This window comes from Hirundo rustica, chromosome 15 (genome assembly GCF_015227805.2).
Source record: "Hirundo rustica isolate bHirRus1 chromosome 15, bHirRus1.pri.v3, whole genome shotgun sequence".
NCBI classification, from domain to species: domain Eukaryota; kingdom Metazoa; phylum Chordata; class Aves; order Passeriformes; family Hirundinidae; genus Hirundo; species Hirundo rustica.
The window spans coordinates 1,120,122-1,139,292 of record NC_053464.1 but is presented as its reverse complement, the minus strand read 5'-3'; the positions used below and the strand labels follow the sequence as shown (position 1 = coordinate 1,139,292).

The 19,171-nt window shown below is 58.4% G+C and overlaps 2 protein-coding genes and 1 non-coding gene across 3 annotated transcripts in view; 1 reads left to right on the top strand and 2 right to left on the bottom strand.

Annotated features, from left to right (window-relative positions):
• Positions 1–10: 10 nt before the first annotated feature.
• On the bottom strand, positions 11–81 carry TRNAG-CCC (transfer RNA glycine (anticodon CCC)). The gene has a single exon. It is a non-coding gene; the product is annotated as a tRNA-Gly (tRNA).
• A 1,627-nt stretch (positions 82–1,708) lies between these two features.
• Positions 1,709–5,249, top strand: MCRIP2 (MAPK regulated corepressor interacting protein 2). Its single transcript, XM_040078766.2, has 5 exons — positions 1,709–1,830; positions 1,913–1,994; positions 3,565–3,692; positions 3,874–3,975; positions 4,788–5,249. The coding sequence occupies exons 1-5, from the start codon at positions 1,779–1,781 to the stop codon at positions 4,856–4,858; spliced, it is 435 nt and encodes a 144-aa protein (XP_039934700.1). The 5' UTR covers positions 1,709–1,778; the 3' UTR covers positions 4,859–5,249.
• Positions 5,250–5,901: 652 nt separating this feature from the next.
• The window catches only part of ABCA3 (ATP binding cassette subfamily A member 3), a 32,512-nt gene continuing 19,242 nt past the window's right edge, over positions 5,902–19,171 (bottom strand). Inside the window, exons 17-31 of the mRNA XM_040078763.2 lie at positions 18,215–18,313; positions 17,860–18,052; positions 16,724–17,027; positions 15,478–15,751; positions 14,379–14,583; positions 13,704–13,923; positions 13,315–13,473; positions 12,667–12,839; positions 12,250–12,384; positions 11,973–12,167; positions 10,848–11,035; positions 10,511–10,681; positions 9,931–10,118; positions 9,759–9,832; positions 5,902–8,441 (exon numbers count right to left, since the gene is read on the bottom strand). Of these exons, the coding sequence (XP_039934697.1) occupies positions 8,310–8,441; positions 9,759–9,832; positions 9,931–10,118; positions 10,511–10,681; positions 10,848–11,035; positions 11,973–12,167; positions 12,250–12,384; positions 12,667–12,839; positions 13,315–13,473; positions 13,704–13,923; positions 14,379–14,583; positions 15,478–15,751; positions 16,724–17,027; positions 17,860–18,052; positions 18,215–18,313 (2,710 nt within the window). The 3' untranslated portion in view covers positions 5,902–8,309. The remainder of the gene's footprint in view (positions 8,442–9,758; positions 9,833–9,930; positions 10,119–10,510; positions 10,682–10,847; positions 11,036–11,972; positions 12,168–12,249; positions 12,385–12,666; positions 12,840–13,314; positions 13,474–13,703; positions 13,924–14,378; positions 14,584–15,477; positions 15,752–16,723; positions 17,028–17,859; positions 18,053–18,214; positions 18,314–19,171) is intronic.

Genomic DNA, 19,171 nt, shown 5'->3' with positions numbered 1-19,171 from the left:
AAGAGAGAACTGCGCCGCCCGGGAATCGAACCCGGGTCGCAAGAATGGGAATCTTGCATGATACCACTACACCAGCGGCGCGGCCGGGAGCGCTCCCGCCCCACCGCGCCTCGGCCCCGCCGGCCCCGCGGGGACCCCGGCCCGGCGCTGCCGCTCCTTCGCCCTGCACCGGGACTCCCTGAAAGGGGCAAACTGAGGCTTTGCGCGGACACAAATGGGGCTGAGGGTGACCCCACCCACCTTTTCCGCGACAGCTGTCGCTGGTGATGGAGGTCTGGAGGGATCCATCTGGAGCACAAGGATTAGGGGGCTCAGCCCTTCCGAGCATAGAATAGTTCAAGGATGCGCCGACGGTTAAAAACCCCGGGCAGGTCCGGGGGGGAAACTGAGGCACGGCCTCCAGCACGTGACAGGGCGGGTGACAGCCAGCGGTGACATCCCGTGGGTCGGGGTTGTAGTTAGGCACAGTAACAGGGCTGGAGGTGACAGCAGTGAGTGCACACCCGCGAAGGGTCCACGCGTGCCAGGCACCCACCCGGGTCAGGCGCTGCTGGGCTTTTATGGGAGGTACCCTCCTGCACCCCTCCTTCCCTGGCCACTACCGTGGCAACGTGGCGGAAAGGCAAAGGTCGCCTCGGTGGGGTGGCTTTGCAGCCCCTGGGGCCAGGCTGGAGCCTTCCCAGAGACCACAGTGTGTTTGTCACACGATCTCTCCCCAAAACGGGGGTCGGTGGACACTGCGGGGACCAGCTCGTGGTCACGTCCTGGGTCTGCATCTCCTGCCACGTGGGGACACCTTTGGCAGGACGTCCCCGCTCCAAAGGTCACCGCGCTGGCAGGGACGCTGTTGCCCACCCCGGCTTCCTGCGCTGCTCATGGGAAGCGCAGCTCAGGACTGTTCACGGCGCTGCCCCCGTGGGGATGGCGCCTCAGCCCCTGCCTCTGCACCCCTTCACTTTTCCCTGCCCGGGTCCTTTGTGTCCCAGGAGTGACCCGTGTCTGTCCCCTGTGTGTGCCGTGGCCCCAGTGTCCTGTCTCCTGAATGTCCCCGTGCAGGTCCCCTCCGAGTTTCCCGTGACTGCCGTGTCCCCTGCGCGCCTGTGCCGTCTGGAGTCCCACGTGCCTGCCGTGCCCTCTCCCCTACTTGAGCCCCGCGTGTTCCAATGTCCCTTGCGTGTCCTGTGCGTGTCCCGCGTCCCCCATGTCCCCCATGTCCCCTCTGTGTCCCACGCATGTCCCCACATGTGCTCCCAGCACGTGCCCTGCTTGTCTCCCGAGTGTCCGTGCATCCTGCGTCCCCATTAACGCCCCCACGTGCACCTCTGACACGTCCTGCGTGTCCCCAGCGTGTGTTCCCACACACGCCCCCACGTATCCCACGAACGCCCGCCGCGTGTCCCCGCATCCCCCGCGTGCACGTCGCGCGTGTCCCTCGTGTGTCCCACGCATCCCGCGCGCACGGACACCTCGCGTGTCCCGCGCGTCCCCTTGTGCGTTCCACACCCCACGCGCGCCCCCGACGCGCCCCCTGTGCGTCCCCACGGCCCGGACACGTCCCTCGCACGGCGCGGGTGTGTCACGCGTGTCCCCCGCGCCCCCCGAGCGGCGGTGCGCTGCCGCCGCGTCCCCCGCTCCCCGCGCGGTCCCTTTAAGCGCGGGGGCGTGTCGGCGGCGGCGGGGCCGCCCGGCCCGGCCCGGCCCGGCCCGTTAAAGGCCCCGGTGAGGGGGGCGCTCGGCACTCGGGCGGGGGCGGCGGGGCCGTGGGCCGGGGCCGCAGGATGTACACGCTGACGCGCGGCCCCAGCAAGCTCGCCACGCAGCGCCGCACAGGTACCGGGGGGCGCGGGGCCGGGGGGCGCGGGGGCTCCGCGCCGCCCTCGCCGCTCCCCTGACGCCCCGCACCCCCCCGCAGGTCCCACGCAGCAGGCGGTGGAGAGCAGCAAACTGGGCGAGCTGCGGGGGCGGCCGCAGCCCGGCCCGTGGCCCCCCGCCAGGTGAGCCCCGAGCGCCGCCGTGACCTTGGGAAGGGGAGCGGCACCCGGGCGGCCGGGCCGTGACCTTGGGAAGGGGAGCGGGGCGGCCGGGCCGCCTGGCGGGACGCGGGACGGGGACCGGGGGGGGTCTCCGCTCGCTGCCGCTCTCCCCGGGGCTCCCGGCCGTGCCCGTGCCCGCTCTCCCGCGGGGCTCTGGACGCGCGTGGCGTGGGCCGCCCCGCGCCGGGGACGCGCCGGAGCCGCTGCCCCTCCTCCTTCCCTCGAGCCGTCCCCAAAAATCGCGGGGAGCGGGAGCGGTGGGGTCACGCCGAGGAGGCGGCGCGGGGGGGGTCCCGGTGCCGGGCAGAGCCGGGGCCGGGCTCCTCCGACCCCCCCGCGGGCGGCCCCGATTGCACAAACGGGCGGCGGGGCCGGCGCCGGTCCCGCCGTGTGACCGCCCGCCGCGGCCGCGCACCCACGCGGAGCTGGCGATCCCCTCTGCCCCGAAAGCCGGGGCGACGCTTTTGGGTGAATTCCAGTGCCCAGCAGCAATACCTGGAGCTGTTGGCTGCGTGCTGTGGGGTATTCCGGTGGCTGGGAGGCGGTGATGGGACCCTTAAGGAGACGCTTTCCCCGCTGGAGTCAAAGCGCACCCAGACAGGGCGGTGGGACCCCGCTCGTTCTGCGTGTTCGTTCTACCTCCAAGAAATGGATAAGTCCCCCCTCCCCAGTTTCTCTCCTTCCCAGGAACCCTGAAATTCACTGGAGTGGCTTCTGCCACGGCTACCTCCCTGCCTGCCCAGTGCCCCCGGCTGTGGGAACTGGAGGGTCACTGCGCTCCCCGGCCCCTGCCTGCAGGTCTGCAGGAGCTGCCTGCTCCCAGTCTCTCCTGCCCTCCAAACTCACTCCTAGGGCCCCTTAGACTTTGTCCCATGAGGAACGTGGCTGTTGCAGACATGTCCTGCCCTAGAGCTGGGCAGAAAAGCCAAAACACGGGAGTTTTGCGTTGGCCGTGCTGCTAGGTGTCATCCCGAGTTTTTCCTTTAGCTCTGGTGGGTGTTGCTGCATCCAGGCAGGGGGTGGTTGAAGTGCCCCTCCCCAGAGGGGATCCCAGCTCTGAGGACGCCTGACCTGCTCCCACTTCACAGAGTGTTACATCCCAGTCCTGGGGCACCTTGGGAACGTGCTGGAGCCAGAGCTGTTCCAGTGAGCCTGGGTGCTCGATCTGCAGAGGATGGCACATCCCCTGTCCAATACCTAACTGGATTTCACTTCTATTTCTTGATATTCTTGTGGGTTTGGTGGTAGATCCTTTATCTTAGGGACTGCATTTGGTGCTGGGTTGGAGGATGGGTGGGAGATGGGCAGCTGGTGCTTTTCCCCAGGGAGCTCCCCTTGTACCCCTCCTGTGTCAGAATCCCCTGTCCCTGGGGGCTGGATCCCTTTCCATCCCAGTCCTTGGGGACAGGGCTGGGTGACTACAGCTGTGTGCGCTGTGGGGCAACCCAGGACCCCTGAAGCACCCCAGTTCCTGCTGGGGTGGGCAGAACTGCCTGTGCCCTCATCCCCCCTTGCTTCCCTCCCTCCACAGCCCAGCGCCGAAACTCGTCTTTAACAGAGTGAATGGCAAGAGGCCCCCACTGCTGCTGCAGCAGATCTCAGCCCCTGAAGAATGTTACACCCTGGCCCACGAGGAGAACGTCCGCTTTGTCTATGAAGGTGAGGGCAGAGTGGCAGCACCCAGGGGAGCTGGAGCAGATGTCCCCGTGCTGGGGACGTTGGTGGCAGGGGTGGAGTCCCCAGCCTGGGGACTTGCCCTCCTTTGCTCCGCGTCCTCCTCCTGTCCCGCAGCCCCCCACACTGGTCACAAACCCACCCAGTGCTTGTTCCCCCTCCCCAGCCTGGCAGCAGGTAGAGCAGCAGCTGGACAGCAGCCGGAGCGGGGAGAGCGCCTGCGGCCCCGTGCAGTACGTGGAGAAAACCCCCAACCCTGGACTCAAAAGTAAGTGTGGCACTTTGGGGTGCATCAGACTCGAGCTGCAGTGAGCGGCTTTGGGCTCAGCCTGCACCTGAACAGGGCTGTGGTGGAAGGAGGAGAAGGATTCCAATGCTGGATGTGCCAGAGGGGCTGGTTGGGTCTGTTCTGGGGGTGCTGAGGGGAGACAGTTGGCCCCAGGGCCTGTGGTGAGGATGTCCCATTGTGTCCCTTGGATGTTCCACTGTGTTGGTGACTCCTCTGGGACTCAGGCCTTCTCCTGCCACCAAGGGGTTCAGCATCATGCTGGAGAGAGAGGAGCCCCCCGTGGGGACCTGCTTCTCCTGGGGCCAGCAGGACCAGTTGGGCATGGGTGCAACACTTGTCTGGTGGCACCTGGAGTCGGGGCAGTGACAGCAGCCTGCGGCCTCTCGCAGCACCTGAGAGCTCCCCATGTAGGAGAATGTCCCTGTAAACCCAGTCTGGCGTTTTGGGGACATGGCACAGGGGTGGAGGAGACCTGGGGGTGTCATTAGATTGAGTATCAGGGAAAGGCTCTTCTCCCAGAGGGTGTTGGGATGCTGAACAGGCACCCCAGGGAATGGGCACAGCCCCAAGGCTGCCGGAGCTTCAGGAGCCGTTGGACAAAGCTGTTGGGCCCAGGGTGGGATTCTGGGGTGTCTGTGCAGGGCCAGGAGTTAGGACTGGATGATCCCTGTGGGGCCCTTCCAGCTCAGGATATGTGATTCCATGGTTATTTTTTCTGGGGTTCGGAAGGAAGCACCCAGAGCTCTGCTCCGGCTCTAGCCGCTCCCCTCTCTCCCTCCCCTCTTTTTCAGACTTTGTTCCCATCGACCTGGAGGAGTGGTGGGCACAGCAATTTCTGGCCAAAATCGAGAACTGCTCATAAAAGGGAAGAGAAGGTTGCGTTTGGTTTCTTTGTAAGAGAAACGAAGCTGCGAGCACCTGGTCACAACCCAGAATCGGTGGCGTTTTTGAAGCACGTTTTTAAAAGATGCCCGAGGTGGAGTGACCCAGCCCAGCAGGACCGGACCACAGCCATGCCCGGCCCCCCGCCCTCCCTGTGCCCAGCAGAGGAGCGGCGTGCGGCCCCAGCCAGGATTCCTTAAGTGCCAGTTCTCGGACTGCTGCAGCTCCTGCAGCCTCCAGCTCCCAGGGACACTGCGGTGCCACGCTGGGGATGAGGGAGCGGCTCCCCCCTGGCAGCCATCGCCACGGGGAGGACAGTGGGGTGCTGCAGCAGGACCGCCAGACAATAAAGCGCTGAAACTGCCCGTGGAGACATGGAGACGTGCTTGTGGGATGGGGAGGAGGGGGAACAGGGGCTGCAGCATCATGCCCTGGAGAGGGGAATGCTTCCAGCTGACTTGTGGCTCGGTGGGAACCTGGCTTCTGTGGATTCAAGGGGTTGGAGCTCCTCTTCCTCACACCTGAATCCTTGCCCCAGTGCTGCCTTATCTGCTGGGGCTCAGCCAGGGGCTGGTGCTGTCTTAGGTGATGTTTGTGATTGAGGGAGGGGGGGCACATGGGCATCTGCAAGGGGGCTGAGCACCTTGGCTGTGCTCCAGAGCTGGGCTGCAGCATGGAGCTGGGCAAAGCTGCTGGGATGGGAGTGCCAGGGCCAGCTGCCACGGAGGCCAAAAGGCATTTTGAGCAGCAGGCTTGAGGTATTCCCCTCACCTGTGGTTGTCTGGGGGAGCTGGGAGAGGAAAACTGTGGCTGCCTGAAGGTAGAAAGGATGGGGACCCCAGCTTCTGGTTCTAGAAGAAAATGCCTCAGCCAAAGGGCTTTTCCAAGCCAGACAGCGCCTCTCCAGTTCTGGTTTTATGGGACAGCCCTCTACCCCCATTGTCCTTTTCCCCAAGCAGAGAGCAAGGAAGCCAGCACAACCTGAATAGAGTCTGATGCCAAAGAAGGCCAGGAAGCACCCTCTGGAAAAAAAAATCATCTTTATTATTCCTATGATGGGAAGAACAACCACACTGCAGCCAGCGGGGAGCAGAAGCCGCCAGGAGCCGTGTTACTACTCCCAGCTGGCACGCCAGAGCAGTGCCAGCAGCAGCTGTGCCCGTGGCAGCACCTGCCCATGGAGGTCGTGGTCCTGCTCCCTGCCCCGGGCTGGCACGCCTGGCACTGTGGCTGTGACTGAAATCAGGAGCAGCACCATGCACAGCCCGCAGTGCCTGCACCGCTGACAGCAGGGCGTTACAGCCCCCGGGACAGGGAAGTGCTGCTTGCACAACACTTCCTTCATTTAGGCCAGGGTCACCCCAGAGTGATGGAGGGTGGGGCCAGGGGAGGTCATCCTTGCCATGGACTCTCCTTCCACCTCTGCCATGGCGTCGGGGGAGTGTGGGGGTCACGCTGCCTCTGTGACCCCACCCCAGCACCTTGCAGGGGGCACCATGGACTGTTGCTGCTGTGCTCAGGGCACTGCCAGCCTGTGGCAATTTTGCATCTCACCCAGTGAAACCTCCACATTCCCACTATTCCCCATCCCAGGCAAAACCTGGGAGGCTCTACTACATCCTGCTGTATTTCCCTTTCTAGTAAACAGTTACTGGGAGTTTCAGCACTTCAGCCACCCTCCCAGCAAAAAGCATCCCCCCTTCTTCTTCCCCCCCTGGAAAGTCACTGGTGCTGGGAATCCCCTGCAAGGTGCTTTGGCAGTGGCTGGCTCTGCTGCCCACCAGGGTGCAATGCCCCCTGTCAGCAGCTCCAAAGGGATCCAACTAGGAGGGCCATTCACCTGGTGGCTCCTGACTAATAAAAACACACATCTTTAAGATCCAGGGAAATTCTTAGTAACATGATGCACCATCGTTCTGAACAACAACATTAGGCAAAGGGGAAAAAATGGAACAGGAAAGAATGAGTAAGTCACAAGGAAAAAAATGAAAACCCAACCCAAAAATATAACCCAACCCCTGACAATGCAATCACTGGGAGGGAATCAGCCCCCCCCTTGCCATAAATATTAATTGGTTATGTGCAATTGTGTGTAGTACTATAGTGCAAATAGCTCTGCATTGATCGTGGGGCAGCACCCCAAGGGCTGCCCCAGGTGACACAGGGACTAGTTAAGGACAGACAAGAATCAACACAGATTTCCAACAAACAAACAAAAACCACCCCAACCCAGCCACTGGGAAACTCCAAAAAGAAGTTGCCTCCTCCAACTGGGCCCAGGCAGGACTGGGTAATGCTGGTACCCAGCAGCATCCTGGAGCCAGGCAGGGGCAGGACAGGGCCTTTGCTCCCTGCCTGCTGCCAGCACAGCCTGGTGAGGGGCAGAGGGGATGAGGAGGGGGATGCAGGACAGATACGGTTTGGTTGGAGCTGTGTGGGGTGTAAGGGGTGAGCTCAGCAGGACACGGGCACAGCGAGGGCATTGCTGGCTTCAAACCGGTCCCGCGGCTGCGCTGCACAGTGTGGGGCGGTGGTGCTGGCAGAACCCCCGCATGGGCACAACACTGAGGCCAGCAGCGTCCCTGGGCACCCTGTGACACCTCACACCCGTCCTACAGAGCACAGCCCAGACCCTGCAGCACCTCTCACTCAATCCAGCAGCAGCCCCAGGGACGTGCCCATCACGTGCTGCTCCTGGGGCCGAGCTCTGGGCATTGCTCCAGCACCACGCTACCTCTCACCCAGAGCCAGCTCCTGGCACCACACAGCTCCCTTTTGCGGCTGGGGCCAGCGCCAGCTCCTCGGGCCAGGCTTGGCAAGCAGGCAGGAGGAGACAGCTTTCCCAAGCACTTAAAGGAGACACAGCCTCCTCTCTCCCATGCCAGGCAGGTGCCAGACATGAGCTGAGCCATCCCCTCCAGCTGGACACGAGGCGCTCCCACGGGCAATCCCAGCGCATCCTGCTGACCCCAGGGACGGTTTGGGTGTGAGCTCTGTGACAGCCTCCTGCTAAACCATGAGCAACCAGCGAACAACACACGGACATGCGGGTCAGGACCACAGGGCAGCGTGGCGCAGGGTGTGAGCAAGGGGCAGGGAAGAGGGGAGCAGCGAGGATCCCGCTCCTCCTCTGCCAGCCCACGTCCAACACCCCTCTCCACCCATCCAGGCTCCTCCCGGCGTTTTGGGCCGAGTTTTTTTGCTGTGTGGATGGATGAAGGCTGCAGAGTGGCAATGTCACATGTGAACACACATGCACACGCATGCCCCGAGCCAGTGACAGCAGCGGGGGCGCTGCCATCCTCTCACCCCTCCCCGGTGAAGTTTGACATTTATACAGTATTTAAGACACGCTGATATATAAATTACTGTCTCTATATATACTATGTATAGGCTGAGGGCCAGTCCGTGACGAAGGGCACCGGCAGGGCTCATTTCCCTCTGTCCTCTGTGTAGTGCTGGAAGCGAGTGAAGCTCATGAAGACCTGCTCCAGGGAGATCTGGCTCACCGAGTAGTCTTCCAAGCGATACTTCTCTTTGGCTTTCTCCAGGGCCCCAAAGACCTGCAAGGGACGGCAGGGACATGAGGGCAGCGTGACTTGGTGTGGGGGCACTTCCAGGACCTCAGGGGGAACCCCAGGATGTGACAGGGAACACCACGCTATGATTGGGGGCCTCCAGGTTGTGGCAGGGAAAGCAGAGAAAGCTTTTTTCTCCAGGGAGACCCAGGAAAATGACCTTCCCTGGCAGGAGAGTGGGGGGAAACCAGGAGTATCTGACACCACTTAAAAAGATATGATGTGTATATGATTGTTTTACACGTTTGTATGTGATAAACACATACATGTATACATATATACCAATACATACATATATATGTGTGTATATATGTATATACACATATCTGGGTTTGAATCCCTGCCCAAGGTTTCTGCTAACACATTATATATAGAGAATATGTATGTAATATAGAAATTACTATATAGGATACTATATACACTATACATAACTATCTGTATCTAGCATACACATAATTTTTATATTGAGCTATATATAATATACATATTTATACATAATATACATATTTATACATAATATACATATTTATATATTTATACACATTTAATATAATTATCAATGCAGCCATTATTATATATAATATAAATATTTATATACATATTTCTAATCTCATTCTTTCTAGTTTTTATATAATCCTGTACATAATTTTTATATAATCTGTACACTATGTACTCTATATATATACTCTATGCTACATAGTTAATACAGGATATATACTCCCTAGTATATAATCTGTATAGACGACTACATATACTATATGCCCTATAGAGTATATAATATAGTGCATGTTGTATATATACAATATACAGTATATTATATACACTACATCCAGTGCATATAATACACAGATATATAAATATATACACTTAGATACTGCATATGAAAGCTATCTGTATACTATGAATATCTCTGTATAGTATACATGCATTTACATATAGATAATGTACATTTAGACAGCAATGCAGAGGGATATACTATGTATACTCTAGACATAACTCTGTATACTGCACGCAGAGGGTTACATACTGTATCTGTACTCTGGGTTTTTATCAGTGTCCCTGGGCTGGGATCCCTCAGGATCAGAAAGCCACCGCTCACAGCTCCGGTGGCACCATCTGAAGCCACTGCCAGGGGGCTCCTGGGGCCGAGGGGCAGGAGCAGCGAGGTGCCAGCACGGGGAAGCCGTGCCCACCCGTGCCACGCTCCCACAGCGGAATGCAGCGTGGGGAGGACGCACCACCGAAAGCAAAGCACCAAGAACACAGGAAGGGGCAGGAGAAAGGTGCCCAGTGCCCTCTTACCTGTGCCCAGCTGAGGTTCTTGTTGGTCAAGTGGTAATGCACCATGCCCTGGTGCTCGTGCTTCAGGACACTGCCTGGGGAATCAAGCAGGGAGAGGCTGTGTGTTAGGGAATGTTCACACCCAGCACCCTGCCCCTGCTCTGGCAGCGACCGCTCCAGCAGCGCACGGTACCTGGGAAAGTCTTCTCCACAAAGGCCTTGAAGGCCTGCAGCTCGCCCTCCTCCTCACTCTGGGTTTTGGCCAGCAAGGTGTATCCACTACCAAACTTGCTTTTCAGGTGCTGGGGGCTACCCAGGCACTTGAACTGCCCGTTCACCATGATGGCCAACCGTGTGCACAGCGCCTCGCACTCCTCCATGCTGCAGGAAGGAAAGGAATTGTTCAGAGAAACCCGGGATAGTTTGGGTTGGAAGGAACCATAAAGCTCATCTTGTTCCACCCCTTGCCATGGGCAGGGACACCATCCACTGGAACAGGCTACTTCAAGCCTAGTCCAGCGTGCCCTCGAACGCTTCCAGGGATGGGGCAGCCACAGCTTCTCTGGACATGTAAGCACCAGGACATAAGCAGAAGCTTCTGGAAAGTGGGTGGAGGTGTATTCCCTTCTCTGGACTCTTTGAGGAGGGAGATTTGGATAAAGCCAGCCACTGGCTGCAGGCAGTGTATGCCCACCCTGGAGGTGTGTCCCATCCCTTGGATCCCACCACTCTCCCTGATGTCTCATGCCAAGCCCTGCCCAGCCAAGCGTCACCTGTGGGAGGTGAAGATGATGGATTTGCCACACTCCCGTGTCCGTGTCACTGCGTCCCAGAGCAAGCGCCGGGCCACGGGGTCCATGCCAGTGGAGGGCTCATCCAGGAAGATCACGGGGGGGCCACCGATGAGGGCAATGCCAGTACTCAGCTTCCGCTTGTTCCCACCGCTGCAGAGCAATCACAGAACCATTAAGGCTGGAAAGGACCTGCGAGCTCATCCAGCCCAACCTTCAGCTGAAAAACGGAAGCGAGGAACGGGGACAGAGACCCAACAGGAGCACGGAGCGCAGCATGCAAGAGGTGGGACAGCAGCCTGTCCACGCCTGCTCTCACCTGTAGGTCCTGACAAGCTTGTCGGCGTGCGGCTCCAGGAGCAGCCCCCGCAGCATGTTCTCCACGCAGCTGCCGATGTAGCGCTCGGGGATGCCGCGCAGCCGCGCGTACATGCTCAGCGTCTCGCGCCCCGTCATGTGCTCCAGGAGCGCGTCGAACTGCGGGCAGTACCCGATCCGCTGCTGCACCTTGGGCCCAGAGGAGCACACGGCAATCAGCTCACGGGCAGCTCTCTGAGCTGGAGGTGCCTGGGCACCCACAGACTTTGCTGCTACCCCGTGAGGTTTTGCTCAGAGGGATGGGAACTGAGCCACAGCTCTGAAACCACGGGTGGAACGAGAAGGAAATGCCCCCTGGAGCAGCTGGGCTGATAGGGATGGACAGGTGTGTCTCTGGGCAGCAACTGGGTAGGCTACAATGCCTCTGCCAAGCTGGTTCCTCACTGTGAGGGACCATTTTGGGGTGCCCAGGCTCTCAGGAGAAGGAAAGCGCTGGAGGGCTGGGTACCTTCCCCCATGTCCTGGTCACCTCATGAGAGAAGGCAGCTTCAGGGAAGGAAGCAATCTGGGGCATGATCTCAAGGAATGTTCTTCATGTCTGACCTTGTCTGGGATCACCATTCACTTAAGAGCTGGACTTGATGGTCCTTCTGGGTCCCTTCCAAATCAGAATATTCTGTGAAATCTGGGACAATGGCAGAGGAAGGACTGGACCGAAAGCCTAACCCCTGCTCATCCCTTCCTCTTCCAAAGGGAGTGGGCAATTCCCAGCAAGGAGACCCCTAGCAGAGGTCTGGAAAGGTTTGATACAACAATTTTAGACACCATCCTCCAATATTTCCCCACATTTCCAACTATGGAGGTAAACCCTTTGATGAAGGGCTTGCTACCCTCACCAGGTTCGGCCTCCATTTGCATCACATCTGTAATCCCAGTGGAGAGGAGACTGCTTCCACATGGCCAGATAATGGAGAACTGAGCCGGCCAAGGACACAATGTCCCCGGGATATTGTCTCCACCTCTGGAACTGCAACCACGTCCCCCTGGAGGCACTTGCGAGGTGGCTCAGACCAGTCAAACACAGGACAGCCTGCAACACCACCCTCGCCCCCGCAGCCTCGGGTACCTTCTTGATGTTGGCCAGAATGCTGTGACCATCCACAAAGGCGTCCCCTGATGTGATGCTCTCGTCACCCGTCAGCATCTTGAAGGTGGTGGTTTTGCCCGCTCCGTTGAAGCCAAGGAGACCAAAGCACTCCCCTTTGCTGACAGCCAAGGAGATCCTGTCCACCGCCAGCAGGGACTCCCGGCTGTCGTAGACCTGGAGGAGACCACACCTGAGCCACGTGTCACTGCCCGACGGCGCAGCAAGGCAGCAGCGTGCTCAGGTCATCTCGCCTCACCTTGGTGAGCTCCTTGATGACCAGAGGGCTGCTGAGAGACGACAGCAGTTCTGGTGGTGACTCCAAAACTTTCTTCCTCTCGTCTGCCACGTCCCTGTCCTCTGGCAGCACAGACACCCTGTTCAGCAGGGCCACCTGAACACAGTGGGAAGACACACCCTTGTGTCATCTGGCTGCTGGGGGATGAATGGGTTCCTCCAGTGTCCCCAACCCTGGCAGGACCCATCCCTTCCATCAGCCACCTCTGGGGATGCCTCACTCCCTTTGCCACTCCATACACTTAACAGGACTGGCTCCTCCAAGCTCCGGGGATGCTCCCTGGGAAGATGTTTTGGGTGATGAGGGCCCGTCTCCAGCTCACAGGGACTCCTGGGCTGGGCTTGGGGGGCACAGCTCCCTCCCACGTGCTTCACTCACCCATTTCCGCCGCCTGCAGATGCCGCAGACCAGAGTTCTCAGTCTCCAGAGAAGGTTTGTCTCAATGAGGAAGAGGAGGAAGAGGAAGGAGAAACCCTGGATGGCCAAGGAGGTCAGGTACCGCCCGATCCCAGGGGTTTCCCAGGAAAAGTAGTTCATCTGATAACTGATATCTGAGGAAAGATGGAACAAAATCAACTCCTGGATCAGTCCACACTTTAGGGAGGGGCAGATAAACTCCAGAGGAAGCTGTGAGCCCAAAGCTTTGCCAGGCTCATCTCCATCCCACACCGGCTCCCGGCCCACAGCTCTTTCCAATGCTTCCCACAAGAGGATTTGGGTCTGGAGGTGATCTGCCAGAAGATGCCCAGTGGAAGCAGGAAGAGGACACCAGTCTTGGGATTAGGATTTCTTTGCTCATCTGTGAAACTTCCCCTTGCCCACATTTTCCTCCAAATCATGAGTAAGGTGATCCAGTTAAGGAACTTTCTCCTATGTGTATCCTAATATGCTGTCCAGTTTTTGCTCTAAAATGGTACCTGCAGCTACTGCCCAGGAAGAGGCCCCATGATACTGCCCAGCTCCACCATCCACTCCACACAAGCCCCCAGTGATGCTGGCTGGCCAGGTGAGGACACAGAGACTCACTGAAGGCCTTGCAGATGAAGATGGCTTCAACAGAGGAGGTGCAGAACTGAATGAACTCATAGTTCTGGTAGAAGTCACTGATGCACTGGCCCAAGCAGTAATTGGGTAAGACAAGAAAAACTTTATCCAGGGTTTTGGAGAGGTCCACCAAGCCCAGCTCTGAAAGAGAACAGGTGGATCAATGGATTAGAGACTGCTGGTTTGGGAGAAAAAAACCTGATACTGCCAACTTTAGAGGGAAACCAAACATATTCTGTCACATTTAACGGGTGGGAATGGACCGTGGTAGGATTTTATGGCTATTGTGGGAACAGCCCTGGGGAAAGAGCCCCCTTGGGGGCTGGAGCTTGGTGGTGATGGCTGGGCAGGTGCAGAGGGCAGTGACCCACCTGGGATGCTCATGATGGTGACGGCAAGGAAGGTGGCAGTGCCGGAGAGGATGTTGAAGATGGTGAGACGGGTGTAGGCTGTGGCCGCCACCGAGAAGAAGAAGCTGAGGAGGTACATGAGGGGGATGATGGCCCAGCCATAAAGGAGAAAGATCAGCATCACATCAACGAGGTGGCTGTCTTGGGTGAAGGCTTGCACGTTGAAGGCTTGGAATATCACCTGGGGCACAGCAATGTGGGAAGAAGGCACATTTGGCTTGACCTCAGACGATGTCTCCTTGTCCCAGTGGCCCAGGGTAATACCAGCACTGCACTGACCCAGACAACCCCTCAAGGATGGGTCCTACCAGCAGCCCACAGCTGTCCCCACAGGAGGCCCTTTCTGCAGACTGGGATGCAGAAGGGTAGATCTGGAGAATTCCTCTCTAAGATCCCATGGATTTAACATTTTCTAGGCCCAACAGCAAAGTGTTCAGCTGCCAGAGGCAACTGTCCCAGCTGGCTGGCCATGGTCCAGCTCCCAGCAGGACTGAGGGACAGCTTTCTTGCTGGTCCTTCCTACAGAGACAATGCCAGCGGCCTTGTCCTTCTCCCTGCAGCCACACAGACCCCAGAGGAGCAGCATCCAGCACTCCCACCAGCAGAGAGGGCATTGGGGTGCCAGGGGTGACTCACCAACATCAGAGCACAAGGGATGAGGAAGTTGATGATGTCCCACAGCAGAGCAGAAAGCCAGAAGTTGACCACATAAACGCCGCTGACAAACTGGACGTGCTTGGCCTTGATGGCGCGTTCGCTGACCAGCAGCAGCGCGAAGGTGCTGGCGAGCGAGGCCATCCCGTACAGCAGGTTGATGGCAATGGCAAACCCAGTCTGGCCTCTGTGGGGACAGAGGGACACCTTAGGGCAGGGACAGCTCAGCAAACCAATGCTGAGGCTACGCATGGACAGCATTAGAATCATTGAACAGTCTACAATGGGACCCACAGGGATCATCCAGTCCAACCCCTGGCCCTGCACAGACACCCAACAATCCCACCCTGTGCATCCCTGGGAGCATTGTCCAAACACTCCTGCAGCTCTGGCAGCCTCGGGGCTGTGCCCATTCCCTGGGGAGCCTGGGCAGTGCCCAGCACCCTCTGGGGATGAACCTTTTCTTCATTTCCAGCCCAACCCATCTCTTACACAGCTCCAGCCACTCCTTCAGTCCCCTCTCTGGTCACAGACTGCAGAGATCAGCACATGCCCCTCTGCTGGCCCTCTTGAGGAAGCTGTGGCCAGCACACCCACACTGGGCTTCTTGAGGCTATGCTCTGCCAACATGCTGAAGAAACACTCAAGCGAGACAAAAATCCCCCAGGCACAGCCCACCCTGCACACCACAAACCTCCACCGTGCTTTGGGGAGGTGCCAGACATGGCCCCTCTGGTCTAGGTGAGGTTCAGAGCCCCTGGATGTGGGGTTTTGTGAAGAACACAGCTACATGGTCTCCCCTACTAGGAGCACCTGGGAAGAACTAACCCCAGCCAGTATCTTGAGGAGATACAGCCAGCCTCTGAGATGTGCACGGGGTGACGTGGCTGCCCGGCTCAGCAGGGAAGTCACCTCTACAGCTTTGCTCCCCTGACCTCCTGAGTGCAATCACAGCTACACTTGGGTCTGAGAAGCTCCAGCCTGGCTTCTCCACTGACCCCGGTACAACCAAGCCAACCTGCACCCATGGGAGCCCGGAGCCCCAGCAGGAAAGCGAGCCCTGTGCCATCATCACACATACTCCATGAGCTGGTCCTTGGCCTTCTCGGTGATGTTGCGGGGCTGGGGGTAGTTGGTGACGGTGATGGAGGCGTTGGGGCCCGCCAGCACCCTGAGGACGGCGTTGTCGGCCAGCATGAGGGCGGTGGCCGGGGAGTGGTAGGCCTGGTTGTTGAAGAGCGCCGTGACCAGCGTGCGGTTCCCCGCGCCCTCGAAGGAGGCTGCTGCAATGTAGTGCTCGTTGAAGGCTCCTCCTTCCTCAGAGGCTCGGGAGATGAGGTACTCCTCCAGCCCACCTGCCAAACACCGCCGCTGTTACGGGCGGGCTCCATCACACCAGAGCTAACTGAGGCCAACGGAAAAAACCCCGAGCAGACTCAGCCCTGGTGGCCCACCCTAGTCCTGATCACAGAAATACACATCCATAGAACATTCTGAGTTGGAAAGGACCCACAAGAATCATCGAGTCCAACTCCCGGCCCTGCATAGGACACCCCAGCAATCCCACCCTGTGCCTGAGAGCATTGTCCAAAGCTCTTTGAGCTTTGGGAGCACTGGGACCAAGACCATTCCCTGGGGAGGCTGTTCCAGTGGCCACAAACATGGGGCTATGGAGAAGATAGACATGGGGTTATGGAAAAGATAGATATGGGGTTATGGAGAAGATAGACATGGGGTTATGGAGAAGATAGACATGGGGTTATGGAGAAGACAGACATGGGGTTATGGAGAAGATAGACATGGGGTTATGGAGAAGATAGATATGGGGTTATGGAGAAGATAGACATGGGGTTATGGAGAAGATAGATATGGGGTTATGGAGAAGATAGACATGGGGTTATGGAGAAGATAGATATGGGGTTATGGAGAAGATAGACATGGGGTTATGGAGAAGATAGACATGGGGTTATGGAGAAGATAGATATGGGGTTATGGAGAAGATAGACATGGGGTTATGGAGAAGATAGACATGGGGTTATGGAGAAGATAGACATGGGGTTATGGAGAAGATAGATATGGGGTTATGGAGAAGATAGACATGGGGTTATGGAGAAGATAGATATGGGGTTATGGAGAAGACAGACATGGGGTTATGGAGAAGACAGCTCCGCTCAGGTGAGGAGAGCTCCCGCCAGTGATGCGACACTCCCACGCAGGAAAGGAAAGCATCAGATAGGCTGCTGCTGGGACCTAAAGCACCCCCACCGGTGGCCCCTGGACACCCTGCCAGGCACCACCCGCTCCGGGGGTGCTCCCTGAACCCTCACCCAGCACCTCCAGTGGCGACTGATGCTGGGCATCCAGCAGCTCCGCGTACTGCTCCGCCAGCCTCTGCGGCAGCCCGGCGCTGCCCGACACCGAGAAAGGCACGATGGTCTGGCCGTAGGGCTCCAGCGTCAGCCGCAGCAGGGACGAGTCCCGGGGGCCCGGGAAGGTCTTGGCCACGATGAGGGCGAAGGCAGTGAAGATCAGAGGCACGAGGAACTGCGCCGCCACCATCTTCCAGTTGCGCCAGCTGTACATGGCCCGCTTCATGAACATGGCATAGAACTGCTGGCAGCACAGGTAGAACTGCGAGGGGAGAGGCCTGGTCATGGCGAGCCCTGCCAGCCGGGGACACATCACCCCACGCAGCTGATGTGGAAGATGACCCCAAACCACCCCGTATGCACCTGCCAGCCTGCAGGAGAGTCTGCTCCCCAGCGAAGCCTATAAAGGGATTAGCAGGGCAGCTGCCCAGCTCCAGCACATCCAACTCCACGGTTTCTGAACGAGTCACAGTCACTTTGAGATCACTTTGAGATCTCAGGTGCTAAAAGCAGCTTTAGCCATGACCTTTAGCTTCCTCCATCTCCCAGCAGCTGAGGCTTCCAAACAGGATTACTGCAGGGCGGCTGTCGGCCAGAGTAACCGGGTGAGACACCTGAGGGTGCCCAACCCAGCCCCTGCAAACCTCTCTGTGCTGTTCAAACCCAGCGACATCCTTCTCCCCCTGTGCCTTTGAGACGCGCCCTTGAGAAGACAAGGGTTATTGATCACAGGCGCTGAGGCAGCGGGGCATGAAGGGCTGCCAGGGAACTGGAACATGAGCCTAGCAAAGGGAGGAAGATGGATTTTCTCATCTTCCTTCTGGAAAACCCCAATGATGGAACAATGGCAGAAGGAAAACCACATTAGATCACCCTGAAGGACAACTCAGACCCCAAGATTAACACAAAGAGGGTGGAAGGGGAACCCTACCAACCCTAATAATCATTCACAGATTCCAAGTCCATCTTTCAATTTGATATTCCAAACCACAAGCAACAAGAGCAGCTGTGAGGGAGGCTCCACCTGGTAACCCTACTTCAAACCTCGCCCTTCACACGTCCCCTCCCCGCTCCTGCTGCACCCCAGCACTCACCCCGGTGTTGAGCTTGATGCTGGAGCAGTCCTCAGTAATGAGCGCCCCGCTGTCGTCCGTCATGTCTGTCATGCCACTCAGGCTGCTCGAGTCGTCCATGGCCCAGTCGTTGGAGCGTCTCTCATGCTGGTACTGCAGAGCAGGCAGCTGGATGGCCTGGATATCCATGCTGGAGTCCACGAGCTTCCCAACCCTGTGCCAGGAAGGGAAGCGGGTGATGAAACAGAGATCCAGGCAGGATAGAGCTGTTCTGAGCTGGGGAAGCCAAAGCCAAGAGACCAAAGCCAACAAGTGCCCCAGAGAGCCGTGCTGGACATCATCAAAGCACACGGGCACTGGTCATCCCTGCGCCTACCTGAGGAACACCTCCTCCATGGTGGTGACCGAGGCACCGTAGCTGGCAATGCCCAGCTCCTCCCGCCTCTGCTCCAGCTCCGTGAACAAGGCCTCAAACCTGAGCGGAGAAGGGAGATGTCAGACACCAACACTCATGGGAGGGGGCACCCAGGTGTAAAGACCCTGTGGGCATCAGTCCTGCAGCTGGCTGGAGTCCTGCATCCAACCCCATTGAGCACACCCCTGCCCCAAGGGCAGATTCTGGGCTCCGCTGGCCGCTCGTTCTTGCCTCAGCTGTCACAGAATCATGCAAACACAAAAGGGTTTGAGTTGGGATGGACCTTACTGACCATCTCATCGCACCTCCTGTTACGGGCAGACACCTTCCACTAGACCAGGCTGCTCCAGACCACATCCAATCTGGCCTGGAACACTGCCAGGGTTCCAGGGGCAGCCACAGCTGCTCTGGGCACCCTGTGCCAGGGCCTGCCCACCCTCCCAGGGAACAATTCCTGCCCAATATCCCATCCATCCCTGCCCTCTGGCAGTGGAAGCCATTCCCTGTGTCCTGTCCCTCCAGCCCTTGTCCCCAGCCCCTCTCCAGCTCTCTTGGCCCTGGCAGGGGCTCTGAGCTCTCCCTGGAGCCTTCTCCTCTCCAGGTGAGCACCCCCAGCTCTCCCAGCCTGGCTCCAGAACAAAGAGGCTCCAGTGCTTGGCGCAGCTCCGTGGTCTCCCTGGACTTGTTCCAGGAGCTCCATGTCCTCCTGCTGGTGCCACCAGACCAGGAGGGAGCACTGCAGGAGGGTCTCACAAGAATAGGGTAGATGGAGATAATCAGCTTCTCTGACCTCCTGGGTCCATAGATCTGATTTCAGAGCCAGAACATCCTGCCTCATTTGTGCCACCCTCAGCACTACAGGAGGAACTGAACCCCATTTTTCATGACCAGTGCTGATGCAGGGAGCAGCTCCCCTTC